This window comes from Protopterus annectens, chromosome 2.part2, assembly GCF_019279795.1.
Source record: "Protopterus annectens isolate FY-2018-M chromosome 2.part2, PAN1.0, whole genome shotgun sequence".
NCBI lineage: Eukaryota > Metazoa > Chordata > Ceratodontiformes > Protopteridae > Protopterus > Protopterus annectens.
This window is the reverse complement of record NC_056730.1, coordinates 562,021,302-562,044,367: the sequence shown is the minus strand read 5'-3', so window position 1 is coordinate 562,044,367 and position 23,066 is coordinate 562,021,302. Positions and strand designations below refer to the sequence as shown.

General features: G+C 38.8%; 1 protein-coding gene across 1 annotated transcript in view; it reads right to left on the bottom strand.

Moving 5' to 3' along the window:
- LARS1 (leucyl-tRNA synthetase 1) overlaps positions 1-22,570 on the bottom strand; it is a 1,303,086-nt gene extending 1,280,516 nt beyond the window's left edge. Inside the window, exon 1 of the mRNA XM_044064023.1 lies at positions 22,444-22,570. Coding sequence (XP_043919958.1) covers positions 22,444-22,449 — 6 coding nt within the window. The 5' untranslated portion in view covers positions 22,450-22,570. The remainder of the gene's footprint in view (positions 1-22,443) is intronic.
- Between the last annotated feature and the right edge of the window lie 496 nt (positions 22,571-23,066).

Genomic DNA, 23,066 nt, shown 5'->3' with positions numbered 1-23,066 from the left:
ATTTGAGGTCATATACAACAAAGTCTAGAAGATCCAAGATTTTTGCTTGAAAGTGTTTGCATATATATTTTCAGACCCCAAGAATACTCCAAAACTTTTCCTCTAGTAGAAGGCAAGTGTTGGAGTTGTAATGGGGGGGGCAGGTAACTAGGGACATTTCTTTTTGAAGGATAATGAGTTGGCAAACTTTAAAAATTCCCTACAGAGTACTCTGTCCAGAACACTGGGTAAGCAAAGGGTATAGCTAAGGAAATTATTTTTTGAGCTGGGATACAGGATCTGAATTGTGTAGACATATAAGACCCTATTACCTTTAATTCTGGTGGCTACCAAAAAAATGCAATTACAAGAAAATGAAAATCAAAAGTCCAGCCTAACTGTTTTAGAAATAATGACTACTGTAACAGAAACAAAAGAACTGGAAGTGGGATCTTAAGAAAAATATGGGAGCAAATTGCACAGATGAACATGGAAACTGAAAACAATACATGCAGAATAATGTTCTGGAAGAGGAGTGAGGTTTAAGGGACGTTAGGATTGATCAAAATATGCAATGTTGGAATGGTAACTGTACACATGAGCGCTCTAACATCTTTTTTCTTTTATATAAACGTGTTTGTGTATGTCTTAAGTGATTATGTAAATGTAAAGTGATTATGTAAAGGTGTTAAACTGCCATATCATCTTATCCAGAATCTTCTTCCCATTCACAGAGAATGGCAGTACTCAGAAGTCCACTGAAAAAGTCAAGACTCAGAGTTGCTGCTTAGATGTTCTTCATCTCACATTGCTGCAGTCCTAACACTTGGGTAGTCCGCTGTCCCAGTCGGCCCGAATACCAAAGTATAAGGCTGACGTCGGTCAAGGCGCATTTGACTGACATCAGAACGTCAGGGTACAAATGCGCATGACCGACGTCATATCCTCAGTCTTTTTTGCCGCATGGTCCGATGCAGAAGCAGTATTGCGAGTGCAGGTTGGCGTTCTGAAATTTTCTGAAGTCGGAGTTTCAGACCGAATCAAAGTTGGCTAAGTACCCGTTAGAATATTTTGGTTTTTCTTGCCTCAGTATTTAACCGGATGTCAGAAAAAGTGAATAACTGTATTTCTTGTGGGAAACAGATACCTCATAGAGATTACCATACATTGTGTATACCTTGCTTAGGGCCTGAGCACGGCGTTGTTGGCTGTCGCTCTTGTGCTAGATTTAACAAACGCACTATTAAGAGAAGATTAGATTGTGCCAGTTTAGTTTTGGGAAGCGTTGTAATTACAACATGCCGCCGGATGCTCCGGCGCCGCTTCTCTAAAAACGCAAGGACAAAGCAGCGAAGCCTAGGGTCGAACAACCCACTGTCCCGGACGTGAGTTCTTTATGTGGCTCGGTGGAGCCGGTGGTTCTACCAGAAGTTCCTTTGGAATCTCAGGGTGAGACTTTACTGTTACAAGATGTGTCCTCTCAGGAGGTAGGCCAGGCTGAAGGGGCTTCTCAGGTAGCTGTTCTCCCCTCCCTTCCTAAGGTGGTTAGGCCCTCCCCTTCTGTTTCCAAGGCTCCTTCTAGAGGTAGGCCAGGGTTAACTTCAGTGGGGGTCTCCCTAGTTCTTCAGGGTCTCTGCCTAAGAAACATATGCTTAAAATGGCAGAAGATTTGATTACTATGATTAGAGGTTCTTTACCCCCCCCTGATAAGAGGCCTAGGGTGGAACCTGAGCTTGAAAGTTTTGAGCAGTGTTCGGAGGCTTCTGAGTCTTCGGCTGAAGACTTGCAGGAGTATCCTCCTTATTCTGATTCTGATGTAGATGACTCTACACCTTCGGCTTCTCCTCCTGAGGATTTTTCTTTTTCAGAGACCCTTCATTCCATGAGGGAGCATTTTAAATGGGAAGGTCAAGATTTCTCTGATTCTAGGAAAAGGCTTAGGGAATTTTGTTTCTACCCCAGCATAGGCCTTTAGCTATACCTCCTGTTCTGGATGTGGTAGAGGATGTTTTTGCAGAGGCTTCCCTGAACCCTGATTCTCTGCCTCCTGCCCCAGTTAAACCGGACAGGTATTATAGGGTGCCTGAAGCTCATAAGTATCTTTTTAAGAGTCCCAGGGCAGACCCAGAAACTGTTTCTCAGGGCCCTAAAGGTGTTAAGGCTTCTGTTGTTAAAAATCCTGTTCCTTCTGATAAAGAGGCAAGGGCTTTGGATAGATGGGGGAAAAAGGTGTATACTTCTTCCACTTTAGCCATGAGGGCTTTGAATTGCCATTTTCACATGTTGAAATACCAAAATTATCTCCTTTCACAATTGAAGTCTAAGGTAGATGCTCTGGCGGAAGGTATTGAGTGTAAAGAGTTGCAGGATTTAGTTCATGTTTCTGAACAAGTGGGTAAGCATTCCTTGCAATGTGGTTTTGATGCTGTACAGGCCTCTTCGAGGGTGGCAGCCACTGGTTCTGTTCTTCGCAGGCACGCCTGGCTCAAGGATCAGAATTTAGCTGAACATGTAAAGACAAGGATTTTAGATGCTCCTTTACAATCTGATGTGTTATTTGGTGCGCCTGTGGACGCAGTTTTAAAGAAAATGGAGGACAAGGCTAAGTCTATGCAGACTGTTAAAGATTTTTTGCAGGTTCAGCCTCCAAAGTTTAGTAGAAATTGGCCTACTAAGGGGTGGACTTATCCTTCTTATGATTCTCAGTCTAGGGGTAGATCTAGACGTGGTAGGGGCAGAGCTCAAGGTTCTTTTAGGCCTAGAGCAGGCAGTTCGCCTGCCCAGTCTTCTGGTGAGGGCAGGGGTCAGTCCTTTCGTAAGCAGACCCAATGACTTGCCTTTTCAGCTGCCAGAGCCTTCTCGCCTGGCAGCACCTTTGGGAGGAAGGCTGGCACTTTTCAAAGAAAACTGGAGTGTTATTACCCAAGACAGATGGGTATTGGATATCGTTCACCACGGTTACAGGTTTTATTTCCATACCTTGCCTCCTTTCAAAGGCATGCCAGACATTCCTCCTCTACAAAGAAAAGAGGCTCACAAGCAAATTTCTCTGTTGCTCCAGATAGGGGCCATTCAGCCGGTTCCTGTGCCAGAAAGGGGCCTAGGATTTTATTCTCGCCTGTTCCTAGTACCAAAAAAGGGGAACACGTGGAGACCAATTTTGGATTTGTCTATCCTCAACACTTATTTGGACATTCCCAAGTTCAAAATGTTGACGTTACAACAGCTTTTACCTCTGCTGGGCAAAGATCACTGGATGGTAACTTTAGATCTCAAGGAGGCTTACCTTCATGTGCCTATCAGACTCAGTTGCAGGAAGTATCTGCGTTTCGAGCTGGAAATTCCCATTATCAGTTCTCTGCATTGCCCTTTGGCTTATCTACTGCCCAGAGTATTCACAAAGTTCTGGCTCCAGTTGTAGCTTTTTCATGCTAAAAGGAATACAAATCTATCCTTACTTGGACGACTGTCTGATTCTGGCTCAAGAAAAGGACGAGCTTCTTCAGCATCTGGATTATGTGATAGCAGTGCTAAGATGCCTGGGGTATTCTGTGAACGAAATAAAGTCCAGTCTAGTACCCTCTCAAGACATGTGCTTTCTGGGTGCGAGACTGAATACAGCAGCCCAGATGGCCTTTTTAACCCCGGACAAACAAAAGAGTCTATCCCTTTACTTCCATCAACTATCTCATCAGTCCGTGCTGACTGCAAGGACAGTCCTTCAAGCATTAGGGTTCATGGCATCTTGTATTCTGGTGCTTCCCAATGCCAAACTGCATATGAGGAAGCTACAATGGTATCTCAAAAATGTATGGACACAGCACTGCCAGGATCTGGACACTGTCATTCAAATAATACCTTGCATTCAAAAGGAATTTTTGTGGTGGGCTCAGGAATGTCACCTAAACAAGGGACTCTCTGTGACCCGGCCAGAGGCGAGTCAGATTCTAACGACAGATGCCTCAGACATAGCTTGGGAGCTCATCTGAATGGAAAGTGGATACAAGACAAGTGGCCTGCCAGACTACAGCATCTACATATCAACATGAAGGAGATGTTAGCAGTCCAGTTTGCATTGAAGGCTTTCAAGGAGTTACTTCTTCCAGGGCAGGTATTGATTCTAACAGACAACACAACTGTCATGTGGTACATCAACAAGCAAGGGGGAACACATTCTTATCCTCTATGCAGGCAAGCAATGATTTTGTGGGAGACTGCGCTCAGCTTGCAGCTTACTCTTCAAGCAAGGTTTCTGCCAGGAGCACAGAACTCCTTAGCAGATGTGTTAAGCAGGCAAATCATGGATCCCCACGAGTGGAAACTGGATCTTCATGTATTTCAAAAATTGACAGTGTCATGGGGAACTCCAGACATAGATCTGTTCGCTTCTCCACTAAACCACCAGCTGCCAAAGTTTTGCACGAAAAGTTATCATCACACAGCTTGGAAAGTGGATGCTCTTTCGTTCAGTTGGCCTCCCAAAGGTACTCCTAAAGGTCAGACAAGACAAGCCAAGGATGATTTTGATAGCTCCAGATTGGCCTCGGCAACACTGGTACCCATTACTGAGGAATCTGGTAAGAAAGCCTCCATGGCCTTTACCTTTGATTCCACACCTTTTGTCTCAGAGGGACGGTCATCTACTCAATGTCAAGCTTCACTCTCTTCATCTAACAGCCTGGCATATTCTCTTTTGAACCACAGCAGGTCTCAACTTCCTCAACAAGTTTTGAATGTGATTACGGAAGCCAGAAGACCTAGTACACGTAAGGTGTATGCAGAAAAATGGAAGAGATTTTTATTTTGGAGTGCAGCAAAGGATTTCCATGTTTCTGAGCCTAATTTGAGTGTGGCTCTTCAATATCTTACTGAGCTATTGGACAAAGGTTTGTCTTTCTCTTCCATTAAGATTCATGCTGCAGCAATTTCAGCTCACTATGATTGTGACCCACCATTGTTTTCTCATCCTTTGTTCAAGCAATTTCTTAGAGGGCAAAGAATATAAGACCCCACGATGAGCTCCTAGACCTGCTGGGGACCGCAATTAAGTATTGGAGAAACTTACTGTACAACCTTTTGAGCCTCGCTACTGCTGAGTTGAAATACTTGTCATGGAAGACTGCTTTTTGTTGGCCATTACTTCTGCAAGAAGGGTTTCTGAATTGCAGGCCCTTATGGCGGTGGAGCCTTTTTGATTTTTCATAAGGATAGGGTATCATTACGCACTAATCCTTCATTTATGCCTAAGGTGGTTTCTAGTGTGGCTTTAAACCAAACTATTCATTTGCCTACTTTTATGCAGATCCCCAAAATAGGGGAAAAGATTTTGCACACTTTAGATGTACACAGGCAGTTGCGTTATTATTTAAGCAGGACTAGGGATTTTAGGCAGTCTCAGCAGTTGTTTGTTTCTTTTGCTTTGAGTTCTCAGGGCAAGCCTGTGTCAAAACAAACTATTTCTAAGTGGATTGGGTTTTGCATTGCATTCTGTTACTCCCATCATGGCAAAGAGATTCCAGCTGGGATTAGGCCTCATTCCACTAGGGCTACTGCCACTTCAACAGCATTTCTAAGGGGTGGCAACTAAGGATATTTTGGAGGCAGCTACTTGGAGTTCAGTGCATACTTTCTCCAAGCATTACCACCTTCCTCTCTATTCTAAGTCCAGGGCTGGTTTTGCCACTGCTGTGTTGCAGGGCATTTTGGCAGCTCCTGCTTCATTATAGCTTAGCCATCCTCCCTTACCTCTGCTTTGGGATTCTACCCAAGTGTTAGGACTGCAGCAATGTGAGATGAAGAACATAGTACAGTTTTGTACCTACCATAAATGTAGATGTTCAAGATCCACATTGCTGCAGTCCAATTTTCCCTCCCTCCTTCCCTCTGTGTTTAGGGGTGGTTGTGTGGGTGAGGTTCTATTTTTGTACATTTGTATATATTGTACATATTTTAGGCACAGGAGTGTTTTGGTGTTTTTTGGTTTTGGCCTTATCTTTTTAGGGTCTTCTGACATCTGGGGCAAGAAAAGACTGAGGATATGACGTCGGTCATGCGCATTTGTACCCTGACGTTCTGATGTCAGTCAAATGCGCCTTGACCGACGTCAGCCTTATACTTTGGTATTCGGGCCGACTGGGACAGCGGACTACCCAAGTGTTAGGACTGCAGCAATGTGGATCTTCGAACATCTACATTTATGGTAGGTACAAAACTGTACTTTTCATAATCCTTGGTCAAAACAACTTTAGCAACTCCTACATACTTTGGTTCTTAGCCTTCAAATGTAATAAGCGGTTTTTAAATAAAGAATAAGAACTGTTTCCTTGCATTTACTTCTTCATTATCCAATTTCCCACATATTATGCCATTCAGTCTCAGCTGTGACACCAATGCTGCAGCCTCACAGGTCTGTCTGCAGTTTCAAAGTGGGCTGGAGAAATGGCAGGGCAAAAAACATCCTGCAGCAAAGGCTTTTTCCAGTGCCAGAAATTGTAATTGCAATGAGTCATTTAATCCAACAGCCAGACAGACAAAACAAACAGTGATATTCCATGCAAGTTAATTTTTATAATTGTATATTCTATTGCAAACACTGAAAGGCCAAAAAAAAAATCGATTAACAGCTAATGTGCGTGCTTCACTTATATACAACAGTGTGCAAATCATTGTAGAATAAACTCTGGTATAAACATCCTGTTTATGCTATAGTTGTCTTCTAATGAAACCAACAGGGTCATTACTCTCAAAATCAAATAGGTTCAACAAGTAACCTTGCAGGCAGATACTGCTAAGTTTTCAAATGTGAACCATCGCTCACATGTGATTACTAAAAGCACCAAGCAATATGCATGCTTAAGAAATACAAGTTCTCTAGCTGCTCTTTCTAGCAAAGTAGCACAAACTGCTGAAAAATGTCTGATAACCTACTAGCAATAAAATTCAGAAGTGAAAAAAAAGATAGGCACACAGACAAAGTAGACATCAACAGTACTGTACAATTATAATAAATGGAAATTAAAATAAAGGGAAGATAGAGACCAGACAGACAGACACAGAAGATTGATCACAGGATTCTGACACATACATATAATGTTCTTTCCAACCAACATCTGCAGTAATTTTATTTATTCATTTGACAGACTGGTAAAGCCAGAGTTTAGCAGAGGTCCGGGAAGAAAAAGCTCCAGCAGATATGTTTAAGACACTCATGACAACTACGACAGTTTTTAAGACATCTAGATACAAACAGGCAACTGTTCTATAGTGATACTACATTAAGGTAGAACAAGTATTTTTCCCTCTGGTGTCATTATATTCAATATTAAATTCCTTACATAAAACAACATTTACCATGCAAACAGTTCATATGCAACATATGTGACAAGCAGACATCAGAAATAACTTAAGAAAAGTTACAGTACAGATCTTCGGAATGAACAGAACCAAGTTAAAAAAGTATGAAACATTAGTCAGTACACAGAAAGTAGTAAAAGACAGAAGTGGGAGAGAGGCACTGTATAGCTGATGAGTAAAGGAAAGTGACATTTAAAAAATACTAGGGTAAAACTAAAAACTTCCCGAGGACTTGGCAAACTAATAGAAGCCAAGACAGTCCACCAATATTCTTTAGATCTTTCGGTCTTTAATCACAGTACTTCATCCAAACACTTCCCATTTATAATCACACACTTACATAACATTCACTTAAACAAATTATTTTTACATCACTTCCAACTTACTGACACTATAAAAGAAGTTAATAAAGAGGGAGTGTATAAACATTTGGGAATTGATGAAGGATCAACAATAAAACATAAATGCGAATAAAACTTACTACGAAATATTTTAGAAGACTAAAATAAATACCAAAACAGCTCTGACATCTAGAAACAAAGTATATGCTATAAACCAATTTGTCCCCTTCATATCCTAACCTACAGTTTTAGGGTGCGTCTGTTCCCAAAAGGTATTGGACTAGTTAGACAGGAAAACAAGAAAAATGTTTCATGCTTATCAAATGATTTATAAAAAAAATCAGTGTAGACCAAGATTATATATTCCCTGTTCTGAAGGAGGTATCAGCCTCCCCAAATTGATTCCATGTATAGATCTGCAATTGCAGAACTGCATACATATCTGCTGACTTCACATGATCCAAACATACTGAAAGTTTTAAAATACAAGTCTAAGATTACTTCCTTGCTTAGTTTAGCAGAAGCATATAGGTGTCAAACGGGAATGAAAATCAAACCATAAGTAGATAAACCATCAGGCAGCAACTGAATGCCAATAAACAAAAGAAAGAATATAAAGGTGAGGATCAGATGAGAAGGCAAGAAATGTGGAAAATGCATATAGTCACAAGTACAGAAAATTCTCTGAACAACCTCATGTTGATCAGGAACAAACACAGGAATGGTTAAGGAGATGTGAATTTAAACCAAAAGACGAAAGGTTAACATTGACAACTTAGGATAGTGGACTACATACACACTGGTTTACAAAATCCAATGAACATATAGGAGAAAAAGACAAAGACAAATGCAAGTTTTGTAAAACAGAATTGGAAATAGTCACACATCTTGTTGCTGGGTGTGAAGGACTGTATACTGAAAGGCATAATAATGTGGCAAGACTATTGCATTGGGGATTCTGCAAATATTATAATACTGAAATAGCTGAGAAGCATTGGAAACACGAGTCACAAAGCATTATAGAAAATTAAGTTTATATCACATGGAATCCCCATTACCAACAGTTTTAAAAATAGATGCGAGAAAAACAGATATTGTAGTCCACGAAAAGAAGACAAAAGTAGCACTGATCATTGAAATTACTACACCTAGTGACTACAGGATCTTACGTACAAGGCAGACACAAAGTCATAAAGTACCAGGATTTACAAGCAGAAATGAGGGCAATGTGGAAGAAGGATACCCAAACAGTTCCAATAGTTATAGGAGCAATAGGTCTTATAAAAAGAATTTACAGCCATACTTAGATATGTTATTGATACATGTAACTCCTTATGAACTGCAGAGTCTCAATTCTGGGCACATTGTAGGTGCTTGCAAAGAACACTTCTGGCTAATTTCAAAGACTGAAACAATATTAATTTTGTGAACTTTAATCATACTTTGACTTAGGAATGGGGTCCATTCCCCTCATAGTATTAGAAACCCAAAAGACTTGGAGAAATTAAACAGAGAGAAACCAAGTTAACACACACTTAATATTAAGATTATTAATACCAGGAAAAGCACTGGCAGCCAATAACAGCTGCCACTTCAGTTCTTGTACTTTTAATAAAACACAAAACCAAAACATTAGCTAAACATAGTTTGCTCTGTGAAGACTTTAGGAAATCTGAGTTCATTGTACTTGAGAAAGTTAATACACTTGTAGATAATGTTAACAATTAATTAGAATTAAGATAACTGAAGTGGCAGCTTTTATTCCCTGCTGATGTTTTTCCTGGCCCAAATATAAATCTTAATATTAAGTGTGTGTTAACTTGGTTTCAGTAAGCAGGAAGTAATGTCAAAATAGTTTAATTAACTGAATGGTAATTAAAGCGTGTGATTACAAATTGGAAGTGTTTCTAATGAAGCTCTGTAATTAATGAATGAAAGCACTAAAGAATATTGGGTGGACTCTCTTTGGCTTTCTTGGATTCCAAGAGCAAACTAATAAAACCACAAAACCCAAGTCTTCTGGAGGTTTTCTGTTTTTAGTTTTATGGTCTTTTATTCCTGTGTTACCATGGGAGGCCTCAGTGGCAGTGATAGCCAGTGCTCCTTTTAGCATTTACAGTATCCCAGATGAGATGGTGAAAGTTATTCCAACTTCTTCTGAAATCGTGAGTAAAGCACTAACAGCAGTATGACATTTTGAAAACATTACTTCACAGATGGGAAACTTTGAAGCAGGAGATTCAACATTTAGTGTTTCGGCGGATACATCGATAAATGACATCACTTCTGGTGGTTACATAGATGAGCTGATGAAACATGGCGTTAAGCCGTTCATTGAAGTTGGGCATTCTTTTAACACTTTTCAAGTTTCCAGATTGTCTTGAGTTGAAAATTCTGTTTCTATTATATTTAAGCTTGAACAACTGATTATGTCCTTCAAGAATACTGGTTATGAAATTATTTACAATGATGCATTAAACTTCAGATTGTTCCATTGGGGTTATGGGTGTATAAATTCCCTAGCAGAATTTCCAAAAATGACCACAATTATAAAGATTTTGTCAAGTTATATAATGATGTCTGTAAGTGTAAAGATTGGGTAAAAATAGATGAAGGCTGCCAGCTTAGCCAAACAGAATTTTGGAGATAATTCTGTCATCTGTTAATATTGATGTAAACCACAGGCTTGTTGTCTTAAATGATAAAAATAGTGTTACATGTGGAACTGAAAAAACATGCATCAACAGTGCACTCTACTGACCAAGTAAAGCATGTTGTGACCCTTTGATGTTAAAACTCGGAGTCAGCGAGTCTAGAGTGTGGCATCCTGCCTATTGTTTTAAGGCAGAGGTGTCCAACCTTTTCAGTTGCAAGGGCCGCATTGAGTCAACAGAAATGGTCTGGGGGCAAACGGCAAGTGAGGACCAAAAAAAAAAAAAAACCACATCATTAACTAAAAAGCAAAAGACCCCAGGTTTATGCGGACTAATAAAAAGTCAGCCCACTGGCTGTATTGTGGGTGAATTTGAACAATAAATAAATTAATAATTGCATAATATTTGCCCTAAAATTCAATATCTCATTCTAATTATTTAAAAAACAGTTAAATCTAACATCAAAAACACAAAACACAGATTTCAGTAAATGCACTACTATTTCATCCAGTGTGTTTCTACTGAGTCTAGAAATAGACTAATTTTTCTGCATCTGCTGCAAAATGGAACTGTGATTTGAAACCATGAAAGTTAAAAGTGAGCTAAATAACTTGCACAGCAAAGGTAGTCTACATGCGTTATTTATCCAGCAACTTGGAATACTTGGCAAAAGAAAAATATGCAAGACAGACAGCCTTCCCATTATGGTTAGGTGCTGATACCTTTTGCAAACTGTAAAAATGATGTGCATCTAAAAAAGGACACAACTTGTCAGCCTTTTAAGGACCTGGAGCCTGTGAAACTGGACACAGACTATTCCATTTTAAAATGCTTTGAGAAATGCAGTGAAGTGCACATACTGCTGACTTTGGACCGATCCTTCAGTTTCATCCCCTGTCGACACCGCTTGCCAGCAGAAGAGAGGTGCCACAGGCCAAATTAAAAATTCTGCCATAAAATTTGAAGCGTTTATAAAAGAAACACATAATGAAACCTTGAGAAAACTAAGAGGAAACATTATCCTTATCAGAATCCTAAAGAGTAACAGAATGTATGTACATTACATAAAATGTTTCTCCTCCCTAGACAAATCAGGGAAAGAAATCTTTCTTTTTACTTTATTTTGAAGAAAACACAATTCCTTGATCAGACAAAACAACATGGAAGCAATTCAAATTAAGGAATAAACCTAACATAAACACAAACTATTTACAAACAAAGCAAACAATATACTAGCGACTAGCCCATATTTCTTCTCTTTCTGCAGAGGTTCAGCCGGCCAAATCGGTTTGTTTGTCTGGATTCAGTCTGCCAAGCTGCATAACCTTGTAGTTTGGTGCATTCTGGTAGTATAACATCTCATTCTAAATTCACTAACCTCCAGCAATAAAAAAATAATCCATATTACTTGCTGAAAATCCTTTGAGATATCACAGTACAGATATTCAACTAGCACTGCCTTTTCTGATGAGCAACACCCTTTGTATATGGCTTAGCTGCCCTAAATTCTTCTTCTGCTTGGTCAACATTTCTATCTGTGCCATAATTAGAGTGGGTGAAGGGACAGTCTGGCCCCAGATCCAAATTACTTGGATGCGTGATCAGCATTGCAGAAGAGTTAACACTTGGGTGTGAGCAAAGTCCTGAAATCATTTTCAGCAGCCATGGCTGATATAAGCTGCTTGCTAAAACTCAGAACATTGGTAATACTCTTCTTTTTTTCCCTTTGGCCTAAGGGAGGTGGCCAGTCTGGGAAATTCCCAGGGTGCCAAATGACTTAGCTATGGCTGTGCAATATGCCTGGCTAGAAAGTTCCTAATCCATTTATGTTAATATTGCTTCTGTGTGTGTGTGTGTGTGTGTGTGTGTGTGTGTGTGTGTGTGTGTGTGTGTGTGTGTGTGTGTGTGTGCGTGCATGTGAAAACAGCTGTACTTCCTTCTCTTTGGGAAGTTTGCTGTAACAGTATACCATAACACTTAGCAGACTCACAAGCAATATTTCAGTATGACTACAGACAGACAGACAATTAGACAGGATCCATATAGCACAGCAGTGTGAAAATCTGGTTCATCTCTAGATTATGTGTGCACAAACTTTTTTTGAGAAAGTGTTCACTGGATTTCAAAAGACCTCTGACTAGTCAAAAATACAAGTTAAAAAACATTTTATATATATAATATATATATAAAATGTATATAGAGAAAGAGAGAGTACCAAATGGAGAAATAAAAATTGTATTACCAATATTGTAGTTTAATACTTAGTTTAAACAAAAATTGTATAAAATTTTATTTCTTATGTAAAACACAAACCATACTACATCACGATCTAGTAACTTTTAAGACGTGTACCCCATAAATAAAAGTTCCATGGCATAGTTTCACTAAATACAGTCTACAGTGCCAAAAGTTATTGATTTAAATTTGATTTTGGCATAACAGATAACCAGTATTCACAAATATTGTAATTGTATATCAGCTCCATGGTGAAGATGAACTATGCCACAAATGTGGGAGATCAATTAGCAGTCCTATTGCTGCAGATCATCCTGATCACTTCTTTCAGGGTGAGAGGGGTGTGTACCTGAAAATGTGTTTTCTGCTTAAGATCCCTGGTAGAGACTGGAGAAACAAAGGAGACATTTGTCAGGCTGGGGTGCGGGTTGCATAACACAGATGTAACTTGCAGTGTTATCCTATGCTCATTGTTTACCCAACCCAGAGTACATCACTTGGCATGTGCAGGAAAACATTAGGACTAAAAGCAAAGACACTAATTACTTGTATGGATGGATGACTGCTCCACTCTCAGTGCTTTTGATCCTCATGCCTAGGTGGATAACTGTGCCATAGGGGTTTCATCCTTCGGGAAATAGCCAGGCGGAGGCTTGAAAGCAATGTTGTAATTAACTACTGCCTTATGCACAGACTGTACACAACTGTACATTTACACCACTCAATATCACCCTCCCGTGCTTACCTGCTATCAATACTTATTCTACTATTTTGCATACATTACAGGCACATTAATATCAACCATTCATTCCACACAGCCTTACTCAGTATAATAACATAATCACCCGGGCCTGTCCCTCACTAATCCTAAAACAATCATTGTGAGCTCTTCCCGTCTCCTGGTCCATCCTTTCTCCCTGCCACATTTCAGTCCACCAGTGTAGCTGCCCACTTACTCTCGTACATTGAATGGTAATTCTACATACCATGTCTCCCACCTTCATGTCACCCACTCCAGTAATCCTCCTACCCTTTCTTAAACAGATACTAAAGTAATTACAACCACAACTGAACCCATCTATCTTCAGCAATGCACAAGGCTCATCTGTCTGTCTGCCTCTAATCTAAAACTAACATTTCTCATATTTTGTATAACCCTAACTCCACTATCATGGCTCCTTAAGGAGTTCTATTGAACCCTAAACCAGACCACATAACAATTTGCTCTTTCAACAAAATCAACAGCCGATGATCAAACAAAGCTTAATATTGTACTGCTAAATGCAGACAGCCTACAGAACAAACTCAAACAGATCCAAGATTTCCTTTACATAACAGGTACAGATGTATAGTGTATTACACTCATGGGTAAAACTGTCCAAACACCATCTTCCTAACCACTCCTACCTCCACACGCCTAGACCACAAAGAGAAACTGGTTACGGTTCACTAACTTTATATACAAACATTCAAGTATCTTTACTAGGATAAACATCTCCACTGATGACCAAAGTCCCAAATTCTTAGCCATAAACCCGCACTGTAGAAAAACACCACAAATAACATTAGTCACAGCTTGCCATTGCACATTCCATTGAGTTCTGCTCAACAAAGCTACCTCAATACACTTTAAAAAACTTAAGTGACCTAACACTAACCTAGTTTAGGGAGCATTCACAGTGTCAAAAAAATACTTAGCTTACCTTTTGCTATGTTGTAGTGTAGTCGGTGTGTACTCCGAAATAAAATCCTCTCTCCGTGATCTCGCTCCTTCCTTCAGCTTTACCAGAAATATAAAAAACGACAGAACGGTGTTTTCGCGCATGCGCATACCAGCGAAAAGACGCTGGTATGAAAAAAATGTGAAAAAAGAAAGTTGGCGCATGCGCAGAACAGAAAAAGTACGCGGACGTGTAAACACACGGAAAAAAAGTTAAATTAAAATTAAATTTAAATTTAAGGGTCGCGGGCCGCATGAAAGAGCTCTGAGGGCCGCATGCGGCCCACGGGCTGGACACTCCTGTTTTAAGGCCAGAGATAATGGCCAGAATTTGCATGCATAAATGTCCTTTATTGCTCTGGTTTCTGCCCAGAGGTGAAGAATGTAAAATGTAGTTTCTGTTAGCCTGGGAACCCAGGGAAGTGTGAAGAATGATGTAATGTGAACCAGGAAGGCGATTTTAAAAACAGAGAGCATTAAAGCATTTTTGTCTTGACCATCCAACTCACCAGCACTGTCTTGCTCTATATGTAGTTTATATTAGACTTGCGTTTTCTCTTAGTTGTTTTGCTGTCATGTCAAAACTGTACTACTGAATTATTTTAAGTATTTCTCTGTGATCTCTGAACTCTTGACTAGCACTGTGTAGTAAAAGTATTGTCTTGTGTTTTGACTATTTGTTATTAAATATTTTAAACCCTTTCAACTGTGGCTGTTTTTGCAGAAATAATTTAAGCTCTTTAGAGTACTTGCATGCCTTTGGTAAAATTGTAAAAAGTCACTCCGATAGCTTTAGCCTGGGGCTGTACTACCAATTGGATAATAATATTGCACGGTAATAATTGGACACCCTTTTAAGGATCTTTGAGTAGCTGATAAATATTAGTGGGTGGTGGCAGCTGGTACTATCATATATTCTGGGGAAAAAGGGGCACAGCTGGAGAACTTGTGCCAGCCTTCCCCAGGAGTGTCTGTGTGGTTGTATAAACTCTTCTCATAGTGTGTTTGTGTGTCAGCTACTTGGGCGGGGACACAAAGCACTGGTTGAACAGTGAGGGTGCTGGAGGTTTTAGCTTGCCCACTAGGCTGAGATTTGGACCCTACAGCTGTGCCAGTGGGGAGGCTTATTGGGGACCTGGAGAGCAAGGGAGCGACCAGCCCCGGACTGACTGATCACTGTGTGCTCTTAAGGGAAATTGCACTTTACTGTGTGTACTTGTTATCCTTTCCTCCTATATGAGATGCCCCTCAGTGGTGTTAGTGGTGAGGATTGAGGCTCCTTGATTGCTGGGCCAGGGCACGGGTGTCACAGTAAGCAATAAAGGTATTATGTCCCATTTAAAAATGGAAAAAATAATTACAGAAATTCGAGAAATGAATGCTGCTATTAAGCAGTATTCTAATTTTCAACTTATTTGCAGTTTATGGAATGGCATTTCAGCTAAACTGTCCAGGCAAGTTGCTACCCTAACTTTAAAGACGAAAAAAAAAAGAGAGATAAATATGAAAACGGGCACGCCTATATTCTTAAAGGTAGCCCCTTTCAAGATGAGATCAGTAATTTTCAAACTAACAAGACTACTGAAAAAGTAGCGGGTGATAGTGAAATGAATGAAGTGTTTTGTCTGAACAATTTTCTACCTTTAGTTAGAGACAGCATCTCAGAAAAAGTTAATAGGAGATAGCCAATGAAGTCATTAACATAGCGGACAATATGGGCGACAGTATGTCTTGAGAAGAAAATGAAGCTATATTTCAATTCTGTAAAAATAAGCAAATACGTATTATGAAAGCAAATAAAGGTGCATGAACTGTAGTTATGAATCAAGATAAATAGATTGCTAAAATGAACATTTAACTTATGTTTCTTTGTACAGATGTATTAAGGAGTATGAATTATTGACAAACTTCAGGAAGACTGATTATTGGATTTGTTAGCACAAGGTTTTCTTGATTTTGATGAATATAAATTTAGGTTAGTTGAACTTCCTAGCACTGGCAAACTGTACGACATCCCTAAATTACATAAAAATGAGAATGACCCCCCCCCCCCACCCTTCGACAAACAGTATCGTCTCACTGGACGAAAACTGAAAATCTCAGAATATTTAGATTTGTTCCTTTAGCCCATTGCATGGAACACCGAGTTCTGTATTAAAGATTCTTGGGTGTTTTTGAATGAATTATATATCAGTTTTCAAGTAATAAGAATTTAGTAACATTAGGTATAGAACCCTGGTATACTAGTATTGTACAGTATATAACAAAGGTAATGATTTTCTAAGACACTATGTTAGTAAATGTACTGAATTTGATATTTAAATTAATATTATATGTCTATTGGAAGTGATTTTAACCAATATTTTTTTCTTTTAATGATAAAATATCACCAATTACAAGGTGTGGTAATGGAGGCAAAATAGTGCCTGTATATGTTAATGTAGTACTTAGCTGGTGAGAAAGGGAGATTTTGGTTAAGCTTGATGGTTATCAAAAGACTTCTTTGTATAAAGATTTATTAACAATATATTTTTATATGGCAGTGTACACCAGAAAATTTAGATAACACATTCAAAATAAAAAGGAAAGAATTTATTTCCATAGTTTTACTACTGGATGTATTGGGAAGTTTACACATTTTCTAGATCTTGAGGTAACGCTAGATGAGAAATAATTTTTATTTTCATTCTACAATTTATAGAAAAAAGACCTTCACCCACAAATTGGATAAATTTAGGAGTTAGTTTGACTAAAACTAAGAAATTAAATATTATAAGGGGCAAGTTTAGCTAGTCAAGAATAATTAGTAAAGATGATGTTATTGAAAAAGAATATATTTTATATAAAAAAATATTTCTGGATTGAAATTATCCAAAAATAATTGACAAATTTATTGAAGTGATGAAAGATAAAATAAATTTCCCCATTCTTAAAAATGATTTTATTCCCAAAACAAAATCTGATGTAACAAGAAAGGATTATTTGAGTTTTCCACTACCTATTAGTAGAGACACACTGGCCATTAAACATATTTTTATGAATAATTCACAAGTTCATAGGAGGTTGCTAAACTAACAGCCCTAGAGCCGTTACAAGCCTAGCCATATTCCAGAGTTGCCCCAATTGTCAGTGGTTAGGGGAGTGAAGTTCACAGAGGTAAGGGTCTATGGTAATGAATACTGACTTCTTCTGTCCAGCAGGGACATGGGCACCGCACCAGCAGTGAATTTGTGGTCACCCATCCATTAGTCCAGGTTGCATTTGAAGACCGCCAGGGAGGGTCTTTGTATCATATGAATTGGAAGTTTGTTCCAGAGAAGTAGCAGTCTCTGGGTGATGTATCGCCATCTCCAGCATGACCTGTTCATGTCAGAGGCTAGGTTAAGATTCCTGGAGCGAGTGAACATCCTGCAATTTGATTTACAAATGTGCAGCATTTCCATTAGGTTCGGGTCAGAGACTGCCCTGTAAGCCAGGCACAGGTCATCCCTTAGCAACCTGTAGAATACAGAATACAGTGACAAGGCTTTCATTCTTTCCGCACAATATGTTTTGTGTACCCTGTAACTTCTTTTTGAGAAACCTCAGTGGTCTCTAAAATTGTTGCAGGTGTCTGGTGAGATGCATGCAAAAGGGAGCATTGTACTCAATTACTGGTGTGATGAGGGCTGAGTATAATGAAATTATAACACCCTTAGATCTAGATGCAACACTTTTTGAATTTCCTTGCTACTGTGAATACATGGGGGATAAAGTTCAGATTGCTATCAACCTGAGGACCCAGATCACATACCACTGGGTCTACACTTACAAGGGTGCTGTCTATAGTGCAAATAGCAGGGATGTCAGCTTTCCCAAACGGAATAATGCATTTTTGTCTTTAACTTTAATCTGTGGCTTTGTCACCAATCATCTCTCTGTGTTAAGCCTGTCTGGACTCACTGATTGCTCCCAATTTGCAATCTGCAATGAACTTGGTCAACCATGGGCTGTCCAAATTTGCCTGGATTTCTAAGAAATAAATTCCAAACAGTAAGAGCACAGCACATAAACCCTGTGACTAGCTATTACTGTTCAAGATAACCAGGACTTGTATAACCTGATTGGTATTACGCCACACTTTTGTTATAAGAAGGCAAAAACTAAAATATATATTTTTTTTATTTTTTCAGAGCAAATAAGCCAAGGGAAATGAAAAGGGAGATTTTTAATTATCCATTTGGTAAATGTAAGCCATACAGATTTATGTATAATTCCAATATTTCATTTTTAGGCACAATGGTTATGAAAATAAAATTAAAGTTAGATTTGACTGTACTTGTGCATCTTGCAGTCTGTGCTTCCTGCCAGGGCTTCTATGTGGGAAAAAACACAAGACCCCTGGCATGAAGAATTCATGAACACAAGACCGCTATTAGAAAAAAGACAAAACCAATGTATTAGCTAAACATAGTTTGCTCTGTTAAGATGATAGGAAATTTGAGTTCATTGTACTTGAGCACATTAATACATTTATAGATAATGCTAATAATTATTAGAAGTAAGCGAACTGAAGTGGCTGCTTTTATTAGCCACCAATGTTTTTACTAGCACAAATGAAAATCTTAACATTAAGTGTGTGTTAACTTGGTTAACTTGGTTTCAGTAAGCAGAAAGTGATGCCAAAATAGTTTAATTTTTAATTAAATGAACAGTAATTAATTTATGCATTTATGTGTGCGATTACAAATGGGAAATGTTTCTGAGGTAGTTCTGTGATTAAATAATGAAAGCATTAAAGAATATTGGACTGTCTTGGCTTCCTTGGTTTCAAAAAGGTTGAGGTTTTATAAGACTACTAGGGTATTTAATGACACAGAACTTGATAAGATAGTGGTGGAGAGTATTTTAAGAAGATGGATAATGGGAGAAAGTCAGAAACAAATTGAAATATAAAGTGGGGATTAAGGTAGGAAGAAAACTGAGGAGTAGTAGAACATTTTGTGATGTTGAAAAGGGAAAGCAGTTTTAAAGGAATAGGTGGTACAAGCTGATGGGAGTTACACAGGTGAAGAGCATGTGTGGCTTACGTATTGTTTTAGCAAGCTCCTGAAGGACAAAAGTTTCATGGTCTGTTCTAGGCATGTTGGGAATGGGGTTTCAGAGCTTATTTATTTGACATTTGTTTACTGGGAAAGTCCAGCTAGGTCAAAAAACATATATATTTTGGTGGATACCCTGGAGAAGAGCTCATACATTAACTGATAAAATCTGCATATACAAATTAAATGCATAAGTAGTTACATATACTTTAAATCAAAGTAATTGTTCACATACACATATAAAATTGGGTATTAAAACATTTTTTGCATAATAAAAATGAACCTCAGCACAGTATGAAAAGTAGATGAGGTATAGAAAGAGTGGAGAGGAAAGCTAGAATCAATACAGTAGGTGGAGAGTTAGGATATTGTAGAAGGTGAGTAATGGTAGAATAAGATACAGCACAGGTGTACGATGAGTATTTAATAGAGCAAGTTAGTGAGGTTTTGAAGACAGACACTACTATGATGGGACGATAGGGAGACAGGCGGTAAGGAGATGAAAAGAGGCATAGGGACTAGTTACAAGGTGGCCACACTGAGCTGAAAACATTTACAGAGGATTGCTTAACCAGTAGTGGAGCACAGCAGGAACAGTGTCAAGTGGTATAAAGGAATTCTTTGAGGGAGGGTTTGAAAGCCTGAAAAGTGGGGACACATTTAATGTGGACTAAGACTGAATTCCAGGCTTTTGCTCTGGAATACAAGTATAAGCTTTGTCCAAAAGTTTTTTTTGGATAGTAGATGTTGAGTAGCTTTTGCTCTGCTGAACAGTGGGAGCGATAAGATAGATAGTGGTGCAGGATGTTGCAGATGGATGGAGTTGAAGAGGGGTTATAAAATGTTGTGGGCTTGGAGAAGTTGTGTGAAAGTTATACAGTGTTGGAGTTATAGCTAGTTTAGGGATCTAAGAGCAGAACAATGATATAGTTGAATTGCAGCAAATGTTGCAACATTGTTATAGCATAGTTCTAGTTTGGATTTTAAAGTAGAATGAAATTTGGTTAGGACAGAAAAGCCATACAGGAGTGAAGGTAGGAGATAGGAGTTAGAGTTAATCTGCTGTTATTGACGAGGAATTTTAAGGAGTGGTAAATTATTCCCAATTTTTTTTTTAAGAGTGGTAAATCATTCCTAATTTTGGTTTGGTGTTTTTTAATGGAGATGTGAAAGTGGAAGTCAAATGTTTAACTGTTGTCTAAAATAAATCCTAATAGCTGGAGACTACTTCAATTGTAATACTGTTTAGGGATATAATTTTAAAATTGCACTTACCCAAGGTACGAGATTTTGGGGATGAAAAGTAATTTAGTTTTCTTTGGATTGAAAAGGAGTCAAGTTGTCTGAGAGCCAGCTTTCTACTGTGTTTAAGGCAGTCTGGTGACAGTCAGAAGTTTAGGAAGCTAGCCTGATGAGTAGATAAGGGTAGAGTCATAAGCTTATTGTATAAGGGATGCACACTGAAAGGAAGTAGAGAGACTACTGAAAAAATGTTGAAAAGCAAAGGACCACGTATGGAGGGTTGGGCTATAGTAGTATAAATGCGAATGTAACAGCACATGTCAGATAAAAATTTAACTGGCAATCAGAACTAGTATGTTATTCTCCCCTCTCTTATATTGCTGGACAAAATGTGAAACACATGTGATCAACAGCGTTTAAGATTTAGGCATAAATACAAAATCATATGAATACTAAAAAAGTACTAATTCTGAACAACAGTTTAAATTAAATGATTTCACCAGTAATTGGATGGAGTGCAGTGATGACACAGTGAGGCAGATTTCTTGGGTACACTTACAACAATGGGTTATTAAACCCACTATGTATTAAGCTCAAATGCCTGTTCTCTAACATACTAGGTCGTATCTAATAGAGGTGGTCTAAACACAAAATGTGATTGATCAGATATGATCAGCAGCCTCCTACCAATTCTGACAGAGAAATTTAAGGTCCATCCAAGGAATTAGGCTACTAAAATGTTGGAAAACATGAAGTAACTTTATAGATCGTCTGTATTAAAGGGAGACTATGACTGGACCACTTAGCTATTACTACATTTAGATTTAAAAAAGGCAACGTGGGGTCAGCAAAGGTTTTTGCCAGAATGCAGAAGCTGTAGTAAGACAGGTGAAGCCATCCCTGGCAAAGCAGGGCAACATGTCAGCCATCTCATCCTACAATGACACACGCTGGATCCCCCTAAAATGACATCAACTGTACAACCAATTATTAAAGCCAATTATCTTGTCTTTGAATCTTGGCACTATGCTGGGTTTTGCAACATGCAACTCCAACACCAGTCTCTGCCTCAGACACATGCATAGCAAGCTCAACCACACACCGTTCTGCATGTCTCTCTGGGTTGGGTGTCTAAGATCATTCATCCCTACTTGGACCACTATCAAGTCATATTTGTCAGAGTGGAAGAATCCAAGAGCCCTTGTTATATCTCGAATCATGGCTCAAGGAAAGACAGCTGTCATCCTGTTCTTATCCAGCTTTGATAAACGTGCCTTAAACCAGAGTCACTAATTACTAAAAGCAGTTATATTCCCCGTTGGTGACAAGATGGCAAGTCAAAGACTTCTGTTTTCAGCAGCTTGTAGTAAGCTAGTGCTACCAGACACCGCAAGTCTGTGTATTTTAAGAGAAACGAGTAATATTGTCAGGGGTAAAAAACAAAGCCATCTAAGAAGTGCACTGCTTACATATCTAACAAGCAAACTACGGCACAGTCCAAAAGACACGTCTTGGAGTGACTTCACAGCACCTGTTAAGCTACATGCACGTTGAGGGAGAACTCCCCTACTTCCACAAACTTAAAACTATCCAGCTAACTCGTGTAAAAAAAAAAATATATATATATATATAATTGCTGATCGACGTATAACAAGTAACAGCTGATGGCACAGCATGGTTAAACACACATGAACGTAACACACTATATAATTACAGAAACCGAACACTGGACCACTTAGATTTTAAAAACGTCAGCTGTTACACATACTTTCGTCAGTTCAACATCACACCCAGGCAACTGACTTTAAACTATGAAAAGCCAACTATACAACACCCACCGTCATTGTAACTATTTCCGTCCTAAAGCTGTCAGCGAGCAGTGAAATACTGAAGAAAAGTTACAGTGCACAAGGGGACCACGCCACCGGCTTCTTACCGGAACTGACGAAATCACTGTAGGAAGTGAAGTTGCCATACAATTCAAAATCCGATTGGTGAAAATGTTATTTATTTATTCGTTCATTCTCTAATAGACTTTTATGTGCCTTATCTGAGGGAGTTATTGATTATGGTAGTTCGGTATTTTATATAATCCAAAATCATTGTGGTAAGCAAGTTAAACGTTGGAGTTTAAATAAAAATAAAAGAGGCACTGCCAACACTGTTTTAAATTAATATATTAAGCACAATACGGTGTTTATTATATTCCTTCAGTCTCAGAAATGGAAGTGTTGCCGTTCTTGATAATGTACTAACTGTTCTACGGGATAGAGTACAACTAATCCAGCACTATCTGGTTAAGCACCTCCCGTGTTTGCTTTAACATCTGAGAAATAAATGCCGAACAAGAGGGGTCCCAGGACAGATCCCTGTGGGACACCACTTGTGACTGGCTTTGAGTCTGACATTGCTCCAGCGATTTTAACTTTATGGGTTCTCTCCTTTAGCCAGTTTGCAACCC